The sequence below is a fragment of the Cannabis sativa genome, chromosome 1 (genome assembly GCF_029168945.1).
Source record: "Cannabis sativa cultivar Pink pepper isolate KNU-18-1 chromosome 1, ASM2916894v1, whole genome shotgun sequence".
NCBI classification, from domain to species: domain Eukaryota; kingdom Viridiplantae; phylum Streptophyta; class Magnoliopsida; order Rosales; family Cannabaceae; genus Cannabis; species Cannabis sativa.
In genome coordinates, this window is record NC_083601.1 from 46,243,349 (window position 1) to 46,260,365 (window position 17,017).

The 17,017-nt window shown below is 29.3% G+C and overlaps 2 protein-coding genes across 2 annotated transcripts; both read right to left on the minus strand.

Annotated features, from left to right (window-relative positions):
* Positions 1–1,394: 1,394 nt before the first annotated feature.
* On the minus strand, positions 1,395–5,096 carry LOC115705278 (root phototropism protein 3). Its single transcript, XM_030632575.2, has 2 exons — positions 4,259–5,096; positions 1,395–2,131 (listed from the first exon to the last, which is right to left on the minus strand). The coding sequence occupies exons 1-2, from the start codon at positions 5,015–5,017 to the stop codon at positions 1,514–1,516; spliced, it is 1,377 nt and encodes a 458-aa protein (XP_030488435.1). The 5' UTR covers positions 5,018–5,096; the 3' UTR covers positions 1,395–1,513.
* Positions 5,097–8,301: 3,205 nt separating this feature from the next.
* Positions 8,302–11,902, minus strand: LOC115705272 (plastidic ATP/ADP-transporter). The gene is made up of 5 exons (XM_030632562.2): positions 10,565–11,902; positions 9,834–10,088; positions 9,538–9,681; positions 9,093–9,440; positions 8,302–8,986 (listed from the first exon to the last, which is right to left on the minus strand). Exons 1-5 carry the CDS (start codon positions 11,324–11,326, stop codon positions 8,618–8,620), a joined length of 1,878 nt encoding a protein of 625 aa, XP_030488422.1. The 5' UTR covers positions 11,327–11,902; the 3' UTR covers positions 8,302–8,617.
* Positions 11,903–17,017: the final 5,115 nt, after the last annotated feature.

Genomic DNA, 17,017 nt, shown 5'->3' on the forward strand with positions numbered 1-17,017 from the left:
CCCTTTATATAATTATTATGTTTTATATAATTATTGAAGTTAAACATGTTGCAAACAAGTTAAGTAGACCAAACATGAACTCACCCTCCATCTGGTCTTGAATCAAGATCAAAAAAACCAGTGGAGGAGATCAATTTGTCAAATTTGTTCCTCATTAAATCAAAATGGGGCATATTTCTCAGAATTTAATGAATTTGTGTTTATATTTTGAATGAACTTTGATAAATTAAGTTGCTGTTTTTTTTTTCTTCTGAATAAATTAAGTTGCTGTTTAATTTGTCAAATTTGAGGATTATGATATTTACCATATTGTTTATGAACATTTTAAATTTATCACTTATTCTATTTGCTTTTTTTTTTTTTTTGGAATCCAAGTTCATTAATTAAGAAAGATAGATAGGAATTATGGGAGGAATTCTCTCCCCTTGACACGAACTAGCTAGTTAGCTAGCAACTCTAGCATTTTTAGCTAAACCATCTGCAAAAGAGTTAAAACAACACTTAATAAAAAAAAACTACATATATTAAACTGTTTAATAAGATTTAAGATAGACAAAAAATGTTAAGAGACTTCCAATTTGAGAATATAGTTTTTAGCCAGAGCTTGAATTACTTGTCTAGAATCTGAAAGAATATGGAGTTCTTTCCAATCGTTTTCAATGGCCCAAGAAAGAGCCATATGAATTGCACAAAGTTTAGCTTACAAATGACACCTTTCTAAGATTAACCTCTACCTTTAGCAATCTGCTATCCAAAAAAGAGTGCCAATCTGAACTATCTAAGCTGCTATTACTAAAGGCATAATAATCGAAGTAGGCTTGCCTTACTCTCTCTCGAGCCACTTCAATACTAGCTGAGGTACCTTTCAAGCAAAGGTTGTTTCTTTGAGTCCATATCCGATCAAAAATACAATTCGCATAGGTGAGGATCTCCTTTTTGCTAAGATCAAAAAATCCCTTTTATGGATTGATCTTGCCAAGTTAGCTGTTAGCTTTGAACTAATAATTTTAAACTCGTTCGAAATTGTGGAGAGTATTTTTGTATGATCATTTCTACTAACTTAAAGACTCGGAAATATATCATATCTTGAATTGGATCTAATGAAATAAGATGAATTGAGACAGTAGTTTATAAATCATTAATTTTTTTGAATATATAATATAATGAATTGAATGAGTTTAATTTAGTGGAAAATCTTTGGTACACTATACTATGATTTAAGAAGGAAAAAAATTATAACAATGTGCACTACTATTTTATATTATAATTATTTAAAATATCTACAAAATTTTAAAAATTTTAAAATAATGTACAATTAACTATTTGACTGTCTAAAGATAAAGTATAAGCTTAATCAAATCATCAAAATATATAATATCAAAAACTTATTATTATTTATGGCAATAAAACTCAAATTATTAAGCAACATATACATGATATTACATTACATACTAAAGCAGTAACACAAATTAATACATTGTAATTCTAAATACATAATCATACTTATTATATATTAAGACATGGATTTTCTCAATTTGGGTGGACTCCTACCTCTTCTGATCATCAACTTGGTTTTCATGTTCATAATTGGAGTTTGTTGTCCATGATGATCAAACCCAACAACATCATCACGATCATGATCAATATTATTCTTCTTATGATCCCCAACACTGTTACTCACACCAGTACTATTAGATTTAATTGACAAAGGCACAAACCCAAACTTCTTCCACCTAAAAAACCCACCATTAGAAGAAGACTTGTTCTTCTTCTCAGAAAGTTTCTCAATTTGAATTTGCATTGAATTGCACATACTTTGAAGCCTAAGCACGTCATCTTTAAGCCTCCTTATCTCCATTTGCTGGACAGACATTTCCCGCTTCGATAAGCACCGGGTCGGTTGCTCGAGTCCCGGGTTTGGGCTTCGGGCCCCGCTGAAGGACCCGCTCCAATCGCTCACATTGTTTCTACTAGTGTTCTTGGATTGTTCTGAGAATAGTACTTGGATCACGGCTCGTACTGGCAATCTCTCGTTCTGTGCTGCGTGGAGCGATGCCTCTGGCGATAGTTTACGGCAATCTATTAGCCTGCAAAGAGTCTTCCGCTCGTGTTTTGATGCGCTCGGATGTGCCTGCAAAGTTAACATCTCAAATTCATGGTCATTGTTCGATTATTATGCTCACACACATGAATTAGCAGTTCGTGCACTTAGGAGACGAATAATTAACAAAATGTTACACAAAATCTTTGAGAAATGTTAGTGTCTCTGTCAATTAAATCTAGTACTATTGGTGTCTTTGTCTTTGTCAAAACCTCCAAAATTTCATACCCTTTATAGGGCCAGTTTAGCACAGCTGTGCTGTGGGAAAAAGCAACTGTACCTGTGCTGTGAGAAAAAGCAGCTGTAGCAAAACTGTAGAAAAAAGTTGAACAGAGTGTTTGGTAAATTATAAATTTTAAAGTAATGTGAGTTGTTAAGATCTATTATAATGATAATGATAATGTTATAATTTAGTTTATTATAATCATAAATATGTAAAAACTTATTATATATAATATTTTATTTTTTATATATTTTTAATTTTTTTTCAAATATAAATTTATATGAATTTGATAAAAAAAATAATTTATAGTATTTGTTATTATGTTTTATCAACTGTAAAAAAAAAAAAATAGAAACTTAAGTATATAAGAAAAATTATAGGTTATGTTTCTTGTTAATATTAAAATAAAATATAAATTATTTTTTTTTAAAAAAAAATAAGAGATTTAATAATTATTTATTTTATTATAATTAGTTTATTTTAATTTTTTTTAATTTTTTTTAATTTTTTAATGTGTAATAAATAAGTAAATATGATTTTAGTACAAAAAAATTATTATAGTCTTTTAATTAAAACAACTTTTTCTAAAAGTTGGGTTAGAGCAGCTTTAGCTTTTAGCTGTAGCTTCTCCAAAAATTCTTCAAAAAGCTGTTTTTTGACTATTTGTCAAACACATTTTTTTCACAGCTTTTTGAAAAAGCAGCTTTTAGCTTTTCCAAAAGCTGTGCCAAACGGGCCCATAATCGCTAGGCTACTTGGTTTGTGGTAAAAAAAAACAATAGCTTAGTGAGATTCATACTCACACATTTTACACTAAATCACCATATGCAATTTTCACACAAAAATACGACAAAACATAACAATGAATGAGTGGTCTAATCGCAAAGTGCATACTCCCAAACGGTTTAATTTGTAAGATAGAAGCCATGTGTTTGAATATGGGACGGTGGCTTCGTTAGGAAACTTGGATGTGAGGACAATATTTGCCCATCCAACCACTCTTATAACATCAGTCTAAGGGACATTCACGCACTTAGTATTTGGTTGGGGCTCATCTCGTGTGACACACTCCGAGGACACCCGCCTCAGAAAATGGGCGAGGTTTGGAACTCTCTTGTTACACCCAAAAAGACTAACCACACTTGGTAGTCTCCTCCACTTTTTTAGTAATTAATAAAAACAATAGATTAATTTGCACCGTAAATAATTAAATTTAACTTTTACTTACAAATAAATACTTACTTAAATTTAATTTTTGGCGATAATAATATTTAAGTTATAATTTTAGAATTTTTGCAGGTACCTGATTAAGTAAATTGTCACATGACACTCCTGATTGGTTTAAGTCATTAAATTTTTATTATTTAAAAAAAATTAGTTTAAATATACCAATAAAAAAATGACACATTAATTTAATGGCTAATATTTAAGGGTTAAGTAACTAGGAGTTTTAGAAATATAATAACTTAAGTATTATTACCACTAAAAATTAAATTTAGCTATTTATTTACAATTGAAAGTTTTTTTTTTTTTTTTTTTTGAGATAATTTACAATTGAAAGTTAAACATAGATACTTACTTTAAAAAAAAAAAAAAAAAAAAAAAAAAAAACAAAAAAAGAACAAACTAGAATAATACTTGTGTGATAAATCTTTCCAAGAATTAAAAAAACATTGCTCAAGTTATGTTATAAAAGGTAAATAAGTATAGTACCATTACTCATACATATAATATAACTATATAAGGGGATATACGTAGTGAAGTCACTTTCAACTCATTAGACCAGGTCGACCTCTACCTAAGCTAAGTTATTATTCAGATGAAAGAAAATCACTGGCTATGATATCACGAGAAACATAATCCAAATTAAGCTCACATAAGATAAGAATATTAATTAAAAAATTAATATAAATAAATATTATATAAATACTTACTTTTAAATACGTGTCAATGGCTCGGTACAAACCATCATCCATGGCACGTGCGTGAGTAGGAAGAGCATCAGCCAGTGCCACAAACTCAGTCATAGTGAGATTAGAATCCACGGCGGCTTCAGCCAAGTACGAGTCGACTAGCTTAGCCACTTTCACAAAAGCCGCCGCCCCATTAGTCTTCGTTAATTCATCCAAGCTAACAAACCTCTTAACCAATCTATACACAAGTTCAACATCGAGTAAAGTCCCACACGTGTGACTAAACGACGGTATCATTAGCTCTTTTAACGACGCCTGGTCAAGCTGCCACGAGATTCTCCTCTCCAGCTCGGCTTGATAGGTCGGCTCCACTCCAACCATGTTAGCCGTTCGGAGTAGCCGGAGTAGGAAATTACACGGGATGGCGTCTTTTTCCGGTGGAAGAACTCCGACGAGGGTTTCGACGAAGAATCTTTTCTTCATCCAAGAAACGGTTACGCTTTCGGCGGCGGCGTTATTAATTTCGGGGAGGGATTCTCCGGTACCGGTGAGGAGGTCTGGGAGCCATTTGGAGGCGTAGTGTGTAATGATTGAGCCGATTAAGTCGGGGCGTACGCCTTTGGCCTTAATTCCGGAAAGGGTTTTGACGAAGTAATCCATGTCTAAGATACATGCGTCGTCGAACCAACAGTCGGCGGCGAAGGGCGATTGTTTTCCCGGTAAATTGAGGGTATTATCGTCATTGAATAAGCTTCCACCAGAAACTATGTTTTGATTCATTTATTTATTTATTTTATGAAATGAGAAATGGTGGTCTTTTCACTTGCGGGGTTTCACTACTCTTATATATAGTAATGTCTAAACTAATTAATTTAGTGCATATATATAATTATTATAAGACACTCTCCTTTTTGTAAAATAGAAAATAGCAAGTGAGTTGTTATAATTGGTTAACTTAACGTTTTTCGTATTATTTATAATATAAAAATATGTAAATCTATAATATTTAGTGTTATTTTTTATTAGATGATTTAAAGAATTAAACTAAAAATATTATATATGTTCTAAACTTTTTTTTTATTTTAAGAGAGAAATACTAAAAGGTATTATTATTGCCTAAGTATCGAGTCTCGTATAATTTAATATAATACTTTTTAAAAAATATTACTAGACAATTGCAAAGTAAGACATTACTGGTGGTTAATAGCAATATTCATTTTAAAGTTTTTTTAAAATTCACTATTCATGCTCTACATTTTTGAATATTATTTATTCCTTTAAACACATTTCTTTTTATATGAGTATATGTATAAATATTAATATTATATGTTTGAAGTGAATAAAATATATTAAAATTTGAAAAAAAGTAGAATTTTAGTGATGTATTTTAAAAAAAATTAATATATTATGTAATGTAAAAATTTAAAGAAAAAAATAGAAAAAAATAAAATTTTGGTGATGTATTTTGAAAGACAGAGTAGAAAAGCTAATGAGAGTGCTCTAAGAGCACACTCTCCACTCTATGATTTAAAATACATCATCTAAACACTTTTTTCTTTATTTTACTATAATAAAATAGCATATATAAGATGAATAGAGTGCTTCTCCATTGTCAATTAATAATATATTTTTATAATATAAAATATTATATATTTACATAATATTTTTTTTACACTTATAACAAAATACATTATTAAAATAATAAGAGATTATAACTATGCACTAAAATCAAGAAATTTCATAATTACATTTAGCTAAGTACATGAGGTAAATTTTGAGTTATTTTAGCTCAGGATATATTTTTTTAACTTTTTTTTGTTTAAATCTCTTAGCTATTTTTTATGGAAAAATACTAAAAGTATAGATGGTGTGTAATATTTTTGTGGGGTATAATATTGATATTGGTGCAACTCATTATTGAGTCTTACTTGTTTAATTTAATAAATATTATAGAAAATTTCTAATCAATTATAAGGTGACAATTCATCGTAAAACTAACTATAATTATGAGTATCTTATAATAATATTCTTTTTTACTTTTTTTTTAATTATTTTATATTAGTTATTGTGAGTGCTCTAAAATGGTACACAATAATTTATTAGAGCTCGAACTTTGTCAAAATAAAATAAAAGTTAATATAATAAATTGAATTAGAAGTTTTATGACCAAAATTGTAATATATTTTTTTTGTTGTCAAACTTACCATATGTTATTAGTTATATTATAAAAATATATATGTAAAAATTAAATTCAGAGCATTATTTCATAATATGGTAAAAATATTATTTACTCTATATATTAAAAAAAGTGAATATTGTGGTCCATTTAATCAAAATTTACTGTATTCTTAACAAAAAAAAAAAAAAAATCAAAATTTACTGTAGAAATTATGTGGTGCATATATTGTAACGGTTATATATAATATGTCATGTAAGAATTAAATGTGTTATGTCACATATATAGCTAGCTAGTACAGTAGTACTATTATTTGTTTGTGTATTTTTCTGGACACATATATAAGTGAACAAATTAAGCGATGTTTAATCATTTGTAGTAAAAATAATTACTCATCACACATCTTTTTATACAACAGAAATTAACATGTTAAATTACATTTACATCTATATTGAAAGAGAAGAGATCTAAGAGATATACTAAATAAAATAAGAAGAAGAGAAAGAAGAGATAAGAGGGAGAGACGAGTGAGGAAGACAAATGTTATTAATGAAAATATTCCTTTGGTATGACAAGATTCTCTGTCGTAGGCATGAAGAACAAAATTTAATTATAACACCACCCAAGATTGAAAATGACTTCAAACTACAAAACAAGCCTACACTCTCTACTCTCTACCAACGGTTTCCTTCATCAGCATGGCCAATATTTTTTCTTCTCCATATTAATTTCTTATAATAATACTCTTCTAAAATGCATTATTTGCACCCATTTCTTATGTAATTAATATATTTATAGGGTCATTTTTATAATGCTTCTTTTTTTTTCTCTGTGCTTGGATAGTTTTTAAAAAGAATGATGATAATGTACATTATATTTATTGAGAATATTTTATTAAAAAAATCTTAATAATTTACTCTAGCAAAACTAAGACTTAAACAAAGTATTTTATAGACCTATAATTAATAGGCATAGCATACAACAACTTGCCTGAAATCCTTTTCGGAATGGCGACTTGGAGATATTTATCAAATTGTTGAAGGAATTTTTTTTTTTTAGTGTATTGATAATTATGTGTATCAATGTAACAAATTCTCTAATTCATTTTTGGATTATAATTTCTCATTTATTTTTAGACTTGATAATTTTGTGTCCCATAAAATGACTAAATGGGCTTACTTAACTGGTATAATTAAACTCTAATTTTCAATAAATAATAAAAAAAAAATCCTTTTCTTAATTATCTGAAAATTTGAGGATGTTTAGAAAAACTACAATATATCTGTTACTTAGAGTAAATATTTAACCAATTGATACACGTAAACTAAAACAAAACAAAAACATGCTTTTCAAATTATAGTGTTACGGAAAGACACATATTCTAATATCTTTCTGTTTCGAAGCGAAGCTGTCCCTAATCATCAATTGTTCCCTTTTGAGGCTCCTTTGGATCCCAAATAAGGATTTTTTTTTTCCTGCCAAAAAAGAGCCACAACCCACAACAACACACACATATTTTGAAGAAAATAAGAGAAAATGCCAGGAAGATATCTCCTGGGTCCAGCCAACTTTTTCATTTTAGAGTAGCAGATGGCACGTGAAATTTTCATTTGGGGACCATTTTTTAGTTACCATTATGTAAGTAAAATTTATTGAACCGCACTCGTGGCCCATTGTCTCTCAGCCCTTAAAACGGCTAAATGGAGAAGGCCCATTCTGTAGACCAAAGTAGGGTATGGGATTACTTAGCTAGGCTCATGGCTATAATAGGCCCACAGGTGGCCTTATCATGTTCGTACCAAATCCTGTTGGGGCCTGAAGCCCAATACAGCAAAATAACAGAGCACTTGAGCCCAAAAGCAATAGCTGAATAGAATAGACATGACTCTAGCATAGAGTGTTGGGTTTCATTCATTTGCAATAATTTTATTAAAAAATTTAATTAAACAAAGTTAATTAAATCCAATATGCTTCACTACAAAATATGTAAAAATTTAAACTAAAGAAACTGTGACCAACTTCATCTATTGGAAAACTGGAGCTTTATAAAAAGCAAGTCACTGAGCATTCTTATAGAACAAAGATGTAAAATCCTACTAACCAACCACCAGAGAAATGAACACTCTCAACACTGGTTGCCTTCATTATCAACTCCACTTATTCATCTTCCTTTTTTTTGATGATTAAACAGAAGAGACATTATTTTAAATGTTTCGGGGAGTTGGGGTCTCAGATGAGCTAGTGCTGGAATCGCCTGCAGTTGGATTCAATGCTGAACCACTGCTCAAAGAACCATTCCCATCGGCTTCTTGAGACACAATTGGGATCTTAACGGCCGCTGCTCTCTCCATCTCCTTTTCAAGCTCTTCCTCCCGGCGCAGAGCTGTGAACTGGGTGTCTAAGGACCTTGCAGCCCCGAGCCAAGCAAGAACAATGACAAGGAGAATTCCTCCTAAGTAAGGAGTGGAACTTGCAAGTGAACCAAAGGTTAGAATCATAAATTGCTGGATCAATGCCCCACCAGACTTCCCCAATGGATTGCACACAACATCAATGGCTGCCTTCCCTTTCACCTATAAGCACCAAAATTAAGCAGTGAGTAACAATAGTCTTTCTTAGTTCACACACCATTTGAGTTGTTAAGATAAAATCAATAGAGTTTGATTTTTGTGTTCAAACCTTGGTGTCCTCATCTAAAGGAATGTATGCCATTTCTTTGCAAGGATCGAATAAACTGTACTTGGCACTTTTGCTGAAGATGTTTTGCAGTGCACCAACGTAAACAGCTGCAAGAAGAGGAGTCATCCCAAGACCGGCAAGAGCTGGTGTGAGTGGCGCGCCAAATAATATCAAAGAGAAGAAACCGACTCCAGTCAAGAGCAGGACTGTTGGTGTGATAGCCGCTGCAACTCCCCATCCATATTTCTCAAAGATAAATTGACTTGCTAACATCATTATGAAGGTTGCTACTCCAGTTGCAGATGAAAAGTCTCCCATGAAAGATGAGTATGCATTCGGGCTTGGGAACTACAAAACAAAACATACCAGTGTGAAAGAGGTGAGTAAATAAATAAACTAGCCAACTAAAATTGAAAGGTAAATACAAGTTAGTATCAAATTCTACCTGTGCTTTGAGTTTTGATTTCCATGTAACCTCAACAAGGTTGATACTAATACCATATGCAACAACTACAGTGGCGAGATCTCTAATGTATTTTGAAGACACCAAAAACTTCAAACTCTCCATTGTTCCCATCTTTGGCTTTTCCTGCAGAAGGAAATATGTAAACAATTTATTTACAATCATAAAACAACTACAAATGAATCAAAATCGCTCAAAGTCATAGCCGGTTACAATGTACTTCGTAAATACATTCATAAAGAAAAAGTCAACTTTTCATGAATACTGAGGAAGTTTACCTTCTTCTTCCTGCTACGAGTTGGCAGAGGAACATAAGCATTCACCCACCAGTACAAGAAACAGATTGTGAACCCCATCCCAACAACGATACTCATCATTGCTTTAAGAGAAAGAGCCCAGCCATCGACACCAGGACCAAGAGATGCTCTCATATTAGAGAAATACTTCACTGTTCGGCCTGAGAAAATAAGAGCAATATTGGCCCCAAGTCCAAACAAAGGATAGAATCTTTTTGCTTCATCAACGGTCGTTATCTGCAAAAGTAGGCATGTAACAAATGTCAAAACACAAACAATCAGATGCACACCATAGATTGTGATATAGAAGAATAACAATATCAACAATTGAGAAAGTGGGCAAATTTCCTTTCAAGGAGATGGTACCAAAGCCAATCACATCACTCTAATATAAATATATAGCTTCAAGAACCGAAGTCAAAGGAAAATTATAACGCTATCTGTATATGCATTCAAAAAAAAAATGACTGGTTTGACATAACAACTAAACCCCAAAGTACAACTTTGTTAGATATGATTTAATCTTCAAGCATCCATTACCAACCAAACAGGAATCTCTTAGACAAATATTACTCAATCATAACATCATCAAGAATTGAAGCAAAAATTCAGATACCTGATTACAAACTACAAACTCAGTATTTATTATTTTAAACCATAATCTTCAAGCGAATAATAGAATTGAAATTTGTATTTATGAGTTGATGGTATACCTGATTGGCGAACCCCCAAAAGAGCACTGAAATCACCACGCTTCCCCACAGTTCAGCCATGACATAGAACAGACAAAAACTCCATATCCTAAGGATAGCAAGAGGACCAAGGAATCTTGGACCGAGGGTTTGGAGAAGCTTATCAGCTAAGGCCTCAGGGTGGATGAGATTGCTAAGAGGATACAAAACAAACCCAAATGCCCCAAAGAAGGCTATGAAGGGAAGAATCACAGTATAAAATAGAGCTTTCTTAGATAAAACATTAGACAACTTTGTGTACAACAACATAAACCCAATAGCCATGGGCAAATTCACCCAAGTCTTAAGAAAAGGAATAATCTCCGCACTACTCCCTTTAGCTGTGACAACCAGGACATCTTTTGTGTCCCTAAGAATTGTATAGTTGAAAAGAATACAAAAGAACATCAACCCAAGTGGTATAATCTTCTTAAGGGTTGTAATTTCAACACCCAATATCTTAGGAGCCTCAGGCTCTTTAAATAAAGGCTGGTCCTCAGCTGCAGCAGCTGCCTCTGCCTTACAGATGAACAAGTTTCTCTCTTTCGAACCAAACCCATGATGATTTTTTGAAACAAAGCTTGGAAATTTATTAAACCCATTTGAGGATAATGAAATCCCAGCAAGGGGTTTAGGCTTGGTTGAGAAAACCCTTTGCTTTAAGCCAAGGGATGGGACCAAAACCCTTGCTCTCGGGTTCTGAGGCAAGGAGAGAAGCCCCTTTGTTTGCAGAACAGCTTCCATGTCTCTCTTCAATGAAACCCAATACTCAAAAGTTCAACTTTTTTCTCTTTCAATGGAAGAACATGAAGAGAGACACAGATAAGAGGAAAGGTTAACGAAAGCAAAAAAGGAAGAAAGAAAGAGAGATAAGGTGGTGGCTGCTGCTGGAGAAGATTACTTTTTTATTCAAATATCAAACGAGGGCATTACAAATATCTTTATATATACCACACTCACAATAATAACAAAACCAACCAAAACCAAAACCCTTGATTGATAGAAAAAGGTAACTTAAAATTTTTTTTTTTTTCTTCTAATAAATTCATTTAATTCATTATTATTATAATAAATACCTACAAAAATAAAATAAAATTGGAAAAAGAAATATTCTAATTTTCTATGAAACGGTTTGAGTTCAAATCGGGTTGGTTCTTGAATCAAAGAAACCCCATGACACTCGGTAAAATTTTCAATCTTTGTGAACAAGAAGACAAATTTTAGAGACTAATTCAGAATGGACTCTTTGAAATTGTGGTAATTTGCAGTGTCAGAAAAAATAAAAGGGAAATTAATAAAACCCAAATTAAAATAAGAAAGTGTACGTGGAACGGCCAAACCAAACCAAAAAGATACCTAGGAAAGTTTAGTATGGGCAAGGACTTGAATTACCCAAAATACCCTTGTTTTAGTAAATGACAGAAAAAACCTTCTTGGGATATTTTTCAGAGGCTTTGCACTTTTTTATTTTACTTTTTGATGTGTTAGTAGGCAGTGATAGTGACACGTGAGATATAAAACAAGAGGAATGTGAGATAATTTATTATTGAGTTTTTCTTTTTAGAGAATGGGAAAAATATATGACAAACATTTATTTTGATTAAATATCAAAAATGTTTGGACAATAACATACCAGTTGTATAAATTTACTACCACCACTTATAATCTATTAGATTTAGAACTTTCACTTTTTTATATTTATATAAATTAATATACATAAAATTCTTACATTTTCTAATGGGATTTTTTAAAAAATAAAATAGTACGGTTCATAATAAACATAACATTTATTTAAGGTTAAGAGTAGTATATAAGTGTCTAAATCTTTAATTGTTATATTAGTTGGTTAATATCATCCCTACATATTTTCCAAACCATTTTTATGAAATTATTTTTTTATATAAAAAAAAAAGAAATTATTTTGACAATATTAATTAATTCTGTTTGCTATATTACACACTTTTTTAAAATACCTATTTTAGTTTGCTAAAATTACACTACTATAAATTATATAAATAAAACTTTAAGCAAAAGTTATAAAATAAACAATTTTTAAACTACACTTCATCTTACAACATTTGGGTTTTTTATTTTTTTTTTACAGAATATGAGAAAATTACTACTTATAAACAAAACAATAAGATTTTGGGGGTTGTACAATGTCTTGTGGGGAAAAGCAGTATGTTTGTGAAAAGCATTTAGCAGAACTGTGGAAAAAAGCTGAGCTTAGTGTTTGGTAAATTATAATTTTTAAAGTGCTGTGAGTTGTTAAGATTCTATTACAATAATAATAATATTTTAATCTAGTTCATTATAATTACAAATATATATAAAAAAATATGTTATATAAATTTTTTATTTTTTTATATATTTTTAATTATTTTTTTCTATAGTATAAATTTATATGCATTTGATAAAAATAATTTTTAATATTTTTAAATTATATTTTTATCACTTGCAAAAGATAAAATTGTAGTTTATAAGAAACATAAATTGATATTATTTGTTAATAATAAAAATATAAATATAAAATATTTTTTAAAATAAAATAAAAAATTAGAAATTTAAATATTATTTATTTTTAAATATTTTTTCATTAAATATATTTTTATTTTTTCTAATATATAATAAATTTTTAGTAATAATAATTTATTATAGTCTTTTAATAAAAATGAATTTTTTTAAAAGTTGGGTTGTACCAGCTTTAGCTTTTCTATAAATTCTTCAATAAGTTATTTTTTAACTGCTTACCAAACACCTTTTTGTCACAGCTTTTTTAAAAGCAGCTTTTAGCTTTTCCAAAAGCTGTGCCAAACGGGCCCTTTATTAGTTAATGGAGAATTTTTATTTTTATGGTTTTTAAAGTCCTGTAAGTTATTAAAAATATGGTTTTTTTTTTTCAAAAAAATTATCTTTTGAGAAAATTTTAGATAAAGTTAAAAAATATAGAGAAAAAAAAAGCATAAGGTACTTAGTTATTCCTGGTTACTCTTACTTGATTTTTTTATATTTTTTTAACTTTTTCTTCAATTTCTCTATAAAATAACCTTTTGAAATAAAAAACAGGGAAAAAAATTATATTTTTGCATAATAAGTATAGGATAATTCTACAATGCACCCCCTTAAAATGGATATATTGATACACCCCTATCTATTTTAGCATCCGAAATAATTTCTTAGTCAAATTTTTTCTCATGGTCATGTACGTTATAGTTATTTAAGACATCCTGTAAAATTTTAAGAAATTTGAAAAGTTTAACACGCCAAAAATTATGTTCAAACAGTGTATTATACGCGTGACTATTTTATTTTATACGCGTGTAAAATCGACTGTTTCAACATTATTTTCTATATTGTAAATTATTCTAAATTTCTCAAAAATTTGTAGAATATCTTAAATAGCTATAACGTACATGAATATGAAAAAAAATTACACTAAATTTTTTTTTGAATACCGAAATAAATTAAGAGTGCATCAATACATTCCTTTTAAGAGAGTGCATTGTAGAATCACCCATAAGTATAAACATCATAAAATTTAGAATTTTTTCTTAATTTATTTAACAATATGTTAACTATTAACTATATACCCATTGTAGGTTTTATCAAAACAAAAAACACACAAAATAAGTATCCTTTGATATATAGAAATACAATTTAAGAACATGAGATGAGATGTTAGAGAAGTTTTAAAATATTTACAGAACCAAACTAAAAGCATATTACATCATATATTTTAAATTTCTTATTTATTTTAAAGTTTCTTTAAATTTATCTATTTATGATAAAATTTATTTATTGCTCTAAATATATTTTATTAATTATTTTGTGTTTGAATAATTTTTTATATAGAAATATGCGTATATATTAATATTTTACATATGAAATGAATAAAATATATTAAAATTTAGAAGAAAAAAAATAAAATTTTAGTGATGTATTTTAAAAAATTAATATATAGTATAATATAAAAGTTTAAATTAAAATAAAGAATTACTGATTTATTTTAAGAATAAAATTGAGAAGATGATAGTGAGGTAGGTAGATTTTTTTATTTATTTTTTGTTTACAAAATAATCTTAGAAGTAATAATTATGTAAAAGTTGGAGAGAGAAAGCTCAGAACAAGTTGTAACCACATTGACCATGTGCCATAATTAGTGGCCGACTCCATTTGGCATGCAACTTGTTCGTTTTTATTTTCTGCCTGTAAATTAATAATCATATATTTATTACAAATATTTTTCTTCAAAAACATTATTAATTAATAAAAATTAAGGCATATGCATAACTCTTTTATATATAGTTTTTAAATATAAATATAATGAAGTGATTTCATTATTAATTAAGGACAATATCGACTGTTACTTATTTAAATTTGTAGGTTAATTAAAAAAAAGAAGAGGAAATGCCTCGATATGTTTGTGAACTTTTTTATTTTAGCAAAAATAAATAAATAAATAATAGTAATAGTAAATGACTAATAAGGCCAAAACGTTCAAAGTCAAAAAAAGTGGCTTTGGCTTAAGAATTATAACATTAAACGGTTGTTGCCCCAACACAACAAACACTAATAAGAGTTTGATTGTTATAGTTGAATGTATAATAAAAGTTGTAATGAAACACAAGAAGCTTCAAAAATGTTATTCTAGAAAGAAATGAAAAGAGAGCTTGAAAAATATTTATTACGACCGCAACTAATAATCTATATATAATTAACATGTAAATTTTAGTTCAACAAATAACATAAAAAAAAAAATTGTAGCATTAGTGGTAAACAAATAACATAAAATTTACAATTTTATTGTCACACAAATTTTTTAATAAAAATACTGTCTTTTTATAAAATAATTGTAAAACAACAAAATATAACAACTAAAAACAACAGTAAAACAATTAAAAAAAAATCGTAAAGCAACAGCGAAAACTTAACACGGTACACAGTATTTTTGAAAAAAAATTCTACCCTACAATAAAAAAAATGTTGAAAATTTTAGTATGTGGCGTAAAAACTCTTTTTTTTTTATGAAATACTCTAATATATAATGTAGCATTTAAAGATACAAACTGGTAAAAAAAATTGACATAATTTTTGACATACTATTACTAAAATATATAGCATTTCAATAGAGATATTATTATTGATTAAATATTACATTATCAAGTTAGTTTATATGGCGAACAAAAAAATTATTATATGGAGATAAAAAATTTAAATACAATATTATATTAAAATTTAAATAATATTTATTTTAAATTTTTATAAAAAACAAAAAAAAAACTCAGTATAAATTTCACCATAAATCTCTCAACACGTTGAAATAGCCTTATATACCCTTTAGAAATCAAAACAAATATTCTTTTTGACAAATATATGAATAGTGATAATGTGCACGTATAGAATACTATTACTAATATTTTTTTTCAGAATGTTCAACATGATCTCGTTTACTATATATTGTACGATTGTATAATTTTTATTTGTGTATTAATTATAATATAAAAAGCCAAAAGAAGGGTGTTTAGTTGACCCGTAATAGAACTTCTCCACGTTTTACATTCTTAAAGCAACTTCTTATTATGTTTTTCTAACTTCTTAAATATGTGTATAATATTTTATTCCACGCATATTCACTACATTCCACAAAATAGGAGAATGTACTTTATTTTATTCTCATTAAATTAAATAACATTAAAGAAGTTTGATTTTCTATACTTACATTTATTTAATATTTTATCTCTAAACTTTCATCAATAAATATTTTATCTCTAAATTAATACATATCACCATTGAAAATATATGACCACTTTATAAAACTCTCTCTCTCTCTCTCTCTCTCTCTCTCTCTAAACCAAACCACAACCCAAAACCCCCTCACCACCGTCCACAACGTCGGCCCCCTCCCAAACCAAAACCGAGGACTTCTCTCTCACCGCCTACCGCCTACACTGTCGGGCCCCTTTTTCTTGTCATTGCTTTTTTTTTGTGTGTGATATATGATTTGGAGTATTAATAGGTATTGATTTTAGGGTTATAATGTATAATGTATGTAGGTTTATGTGTGCACCGTGAGTTTTGTTAGATTTAGGTTCGATTTTAGGTTCAGATCTGTGATTTGGAAAAATTACAGTTTGGGGAAGACGATGGCCCGATGGGGGGTCCAATGCTTGCGCGCTGGGAAAAAAAATTTGTTTGGGTCCGACGGGTCCGATGGGGACCCGATGGGGGGGTCCGATGCATGTGCGTGCTAGGAAAAAAATTTGTGGGTCCGACGGGTCCGATGCATGTGCTGAAATGCGAGAGAGATGGGGTTTAGTTATGAGAGGGGTATTTTTGGATTTTAGATAAAATGATCATATATTTTCAATGGTGATATGTATTAGTTTATAAATATTAGGTATATGTAAGTATAAAAAATCAAATTTCCCTAACATT

Bases quoted from the DNA above. Each gene is read 5' to 3' on its own strand.
- LOC115705272 (XM_030632562.2), bottom strand. From the start codon at position 11,326: ATGGAAGCTGTTCTGCAAACAAAGGGGCTTCTCTCCTTGCCTCAGAAC. The intron at 10,089-10,564 runs GTATACCATCAA...CTACTTTTGCAG, and splicing joins TTTGGGGGTTCGCCAATCAG to ATAACGACCGTTGATGAAGC. The intron at 9,682-9,833 runs GTAAACTTCCTC...TTCCTTCTGCAG, and splicing joins CTCGTAGCAGGAAGAAGAAG to GAAAAGCCAAAGATGGGAAC.
- LOC115705278 (XM_030632575.2), bottom strand. From the start codon at position 5,017: ATGAATCAAAACATAGTTTCTGGTGGAAGCTTATTCAATGACGATAAT. The intron at 2,132-4,258 runs GTAAGTATTTAT...TTAACTTTGCAG, and splicing joins CCATTGACACGTATTTAAAA to GCACATCCGAGCGCATCAAA.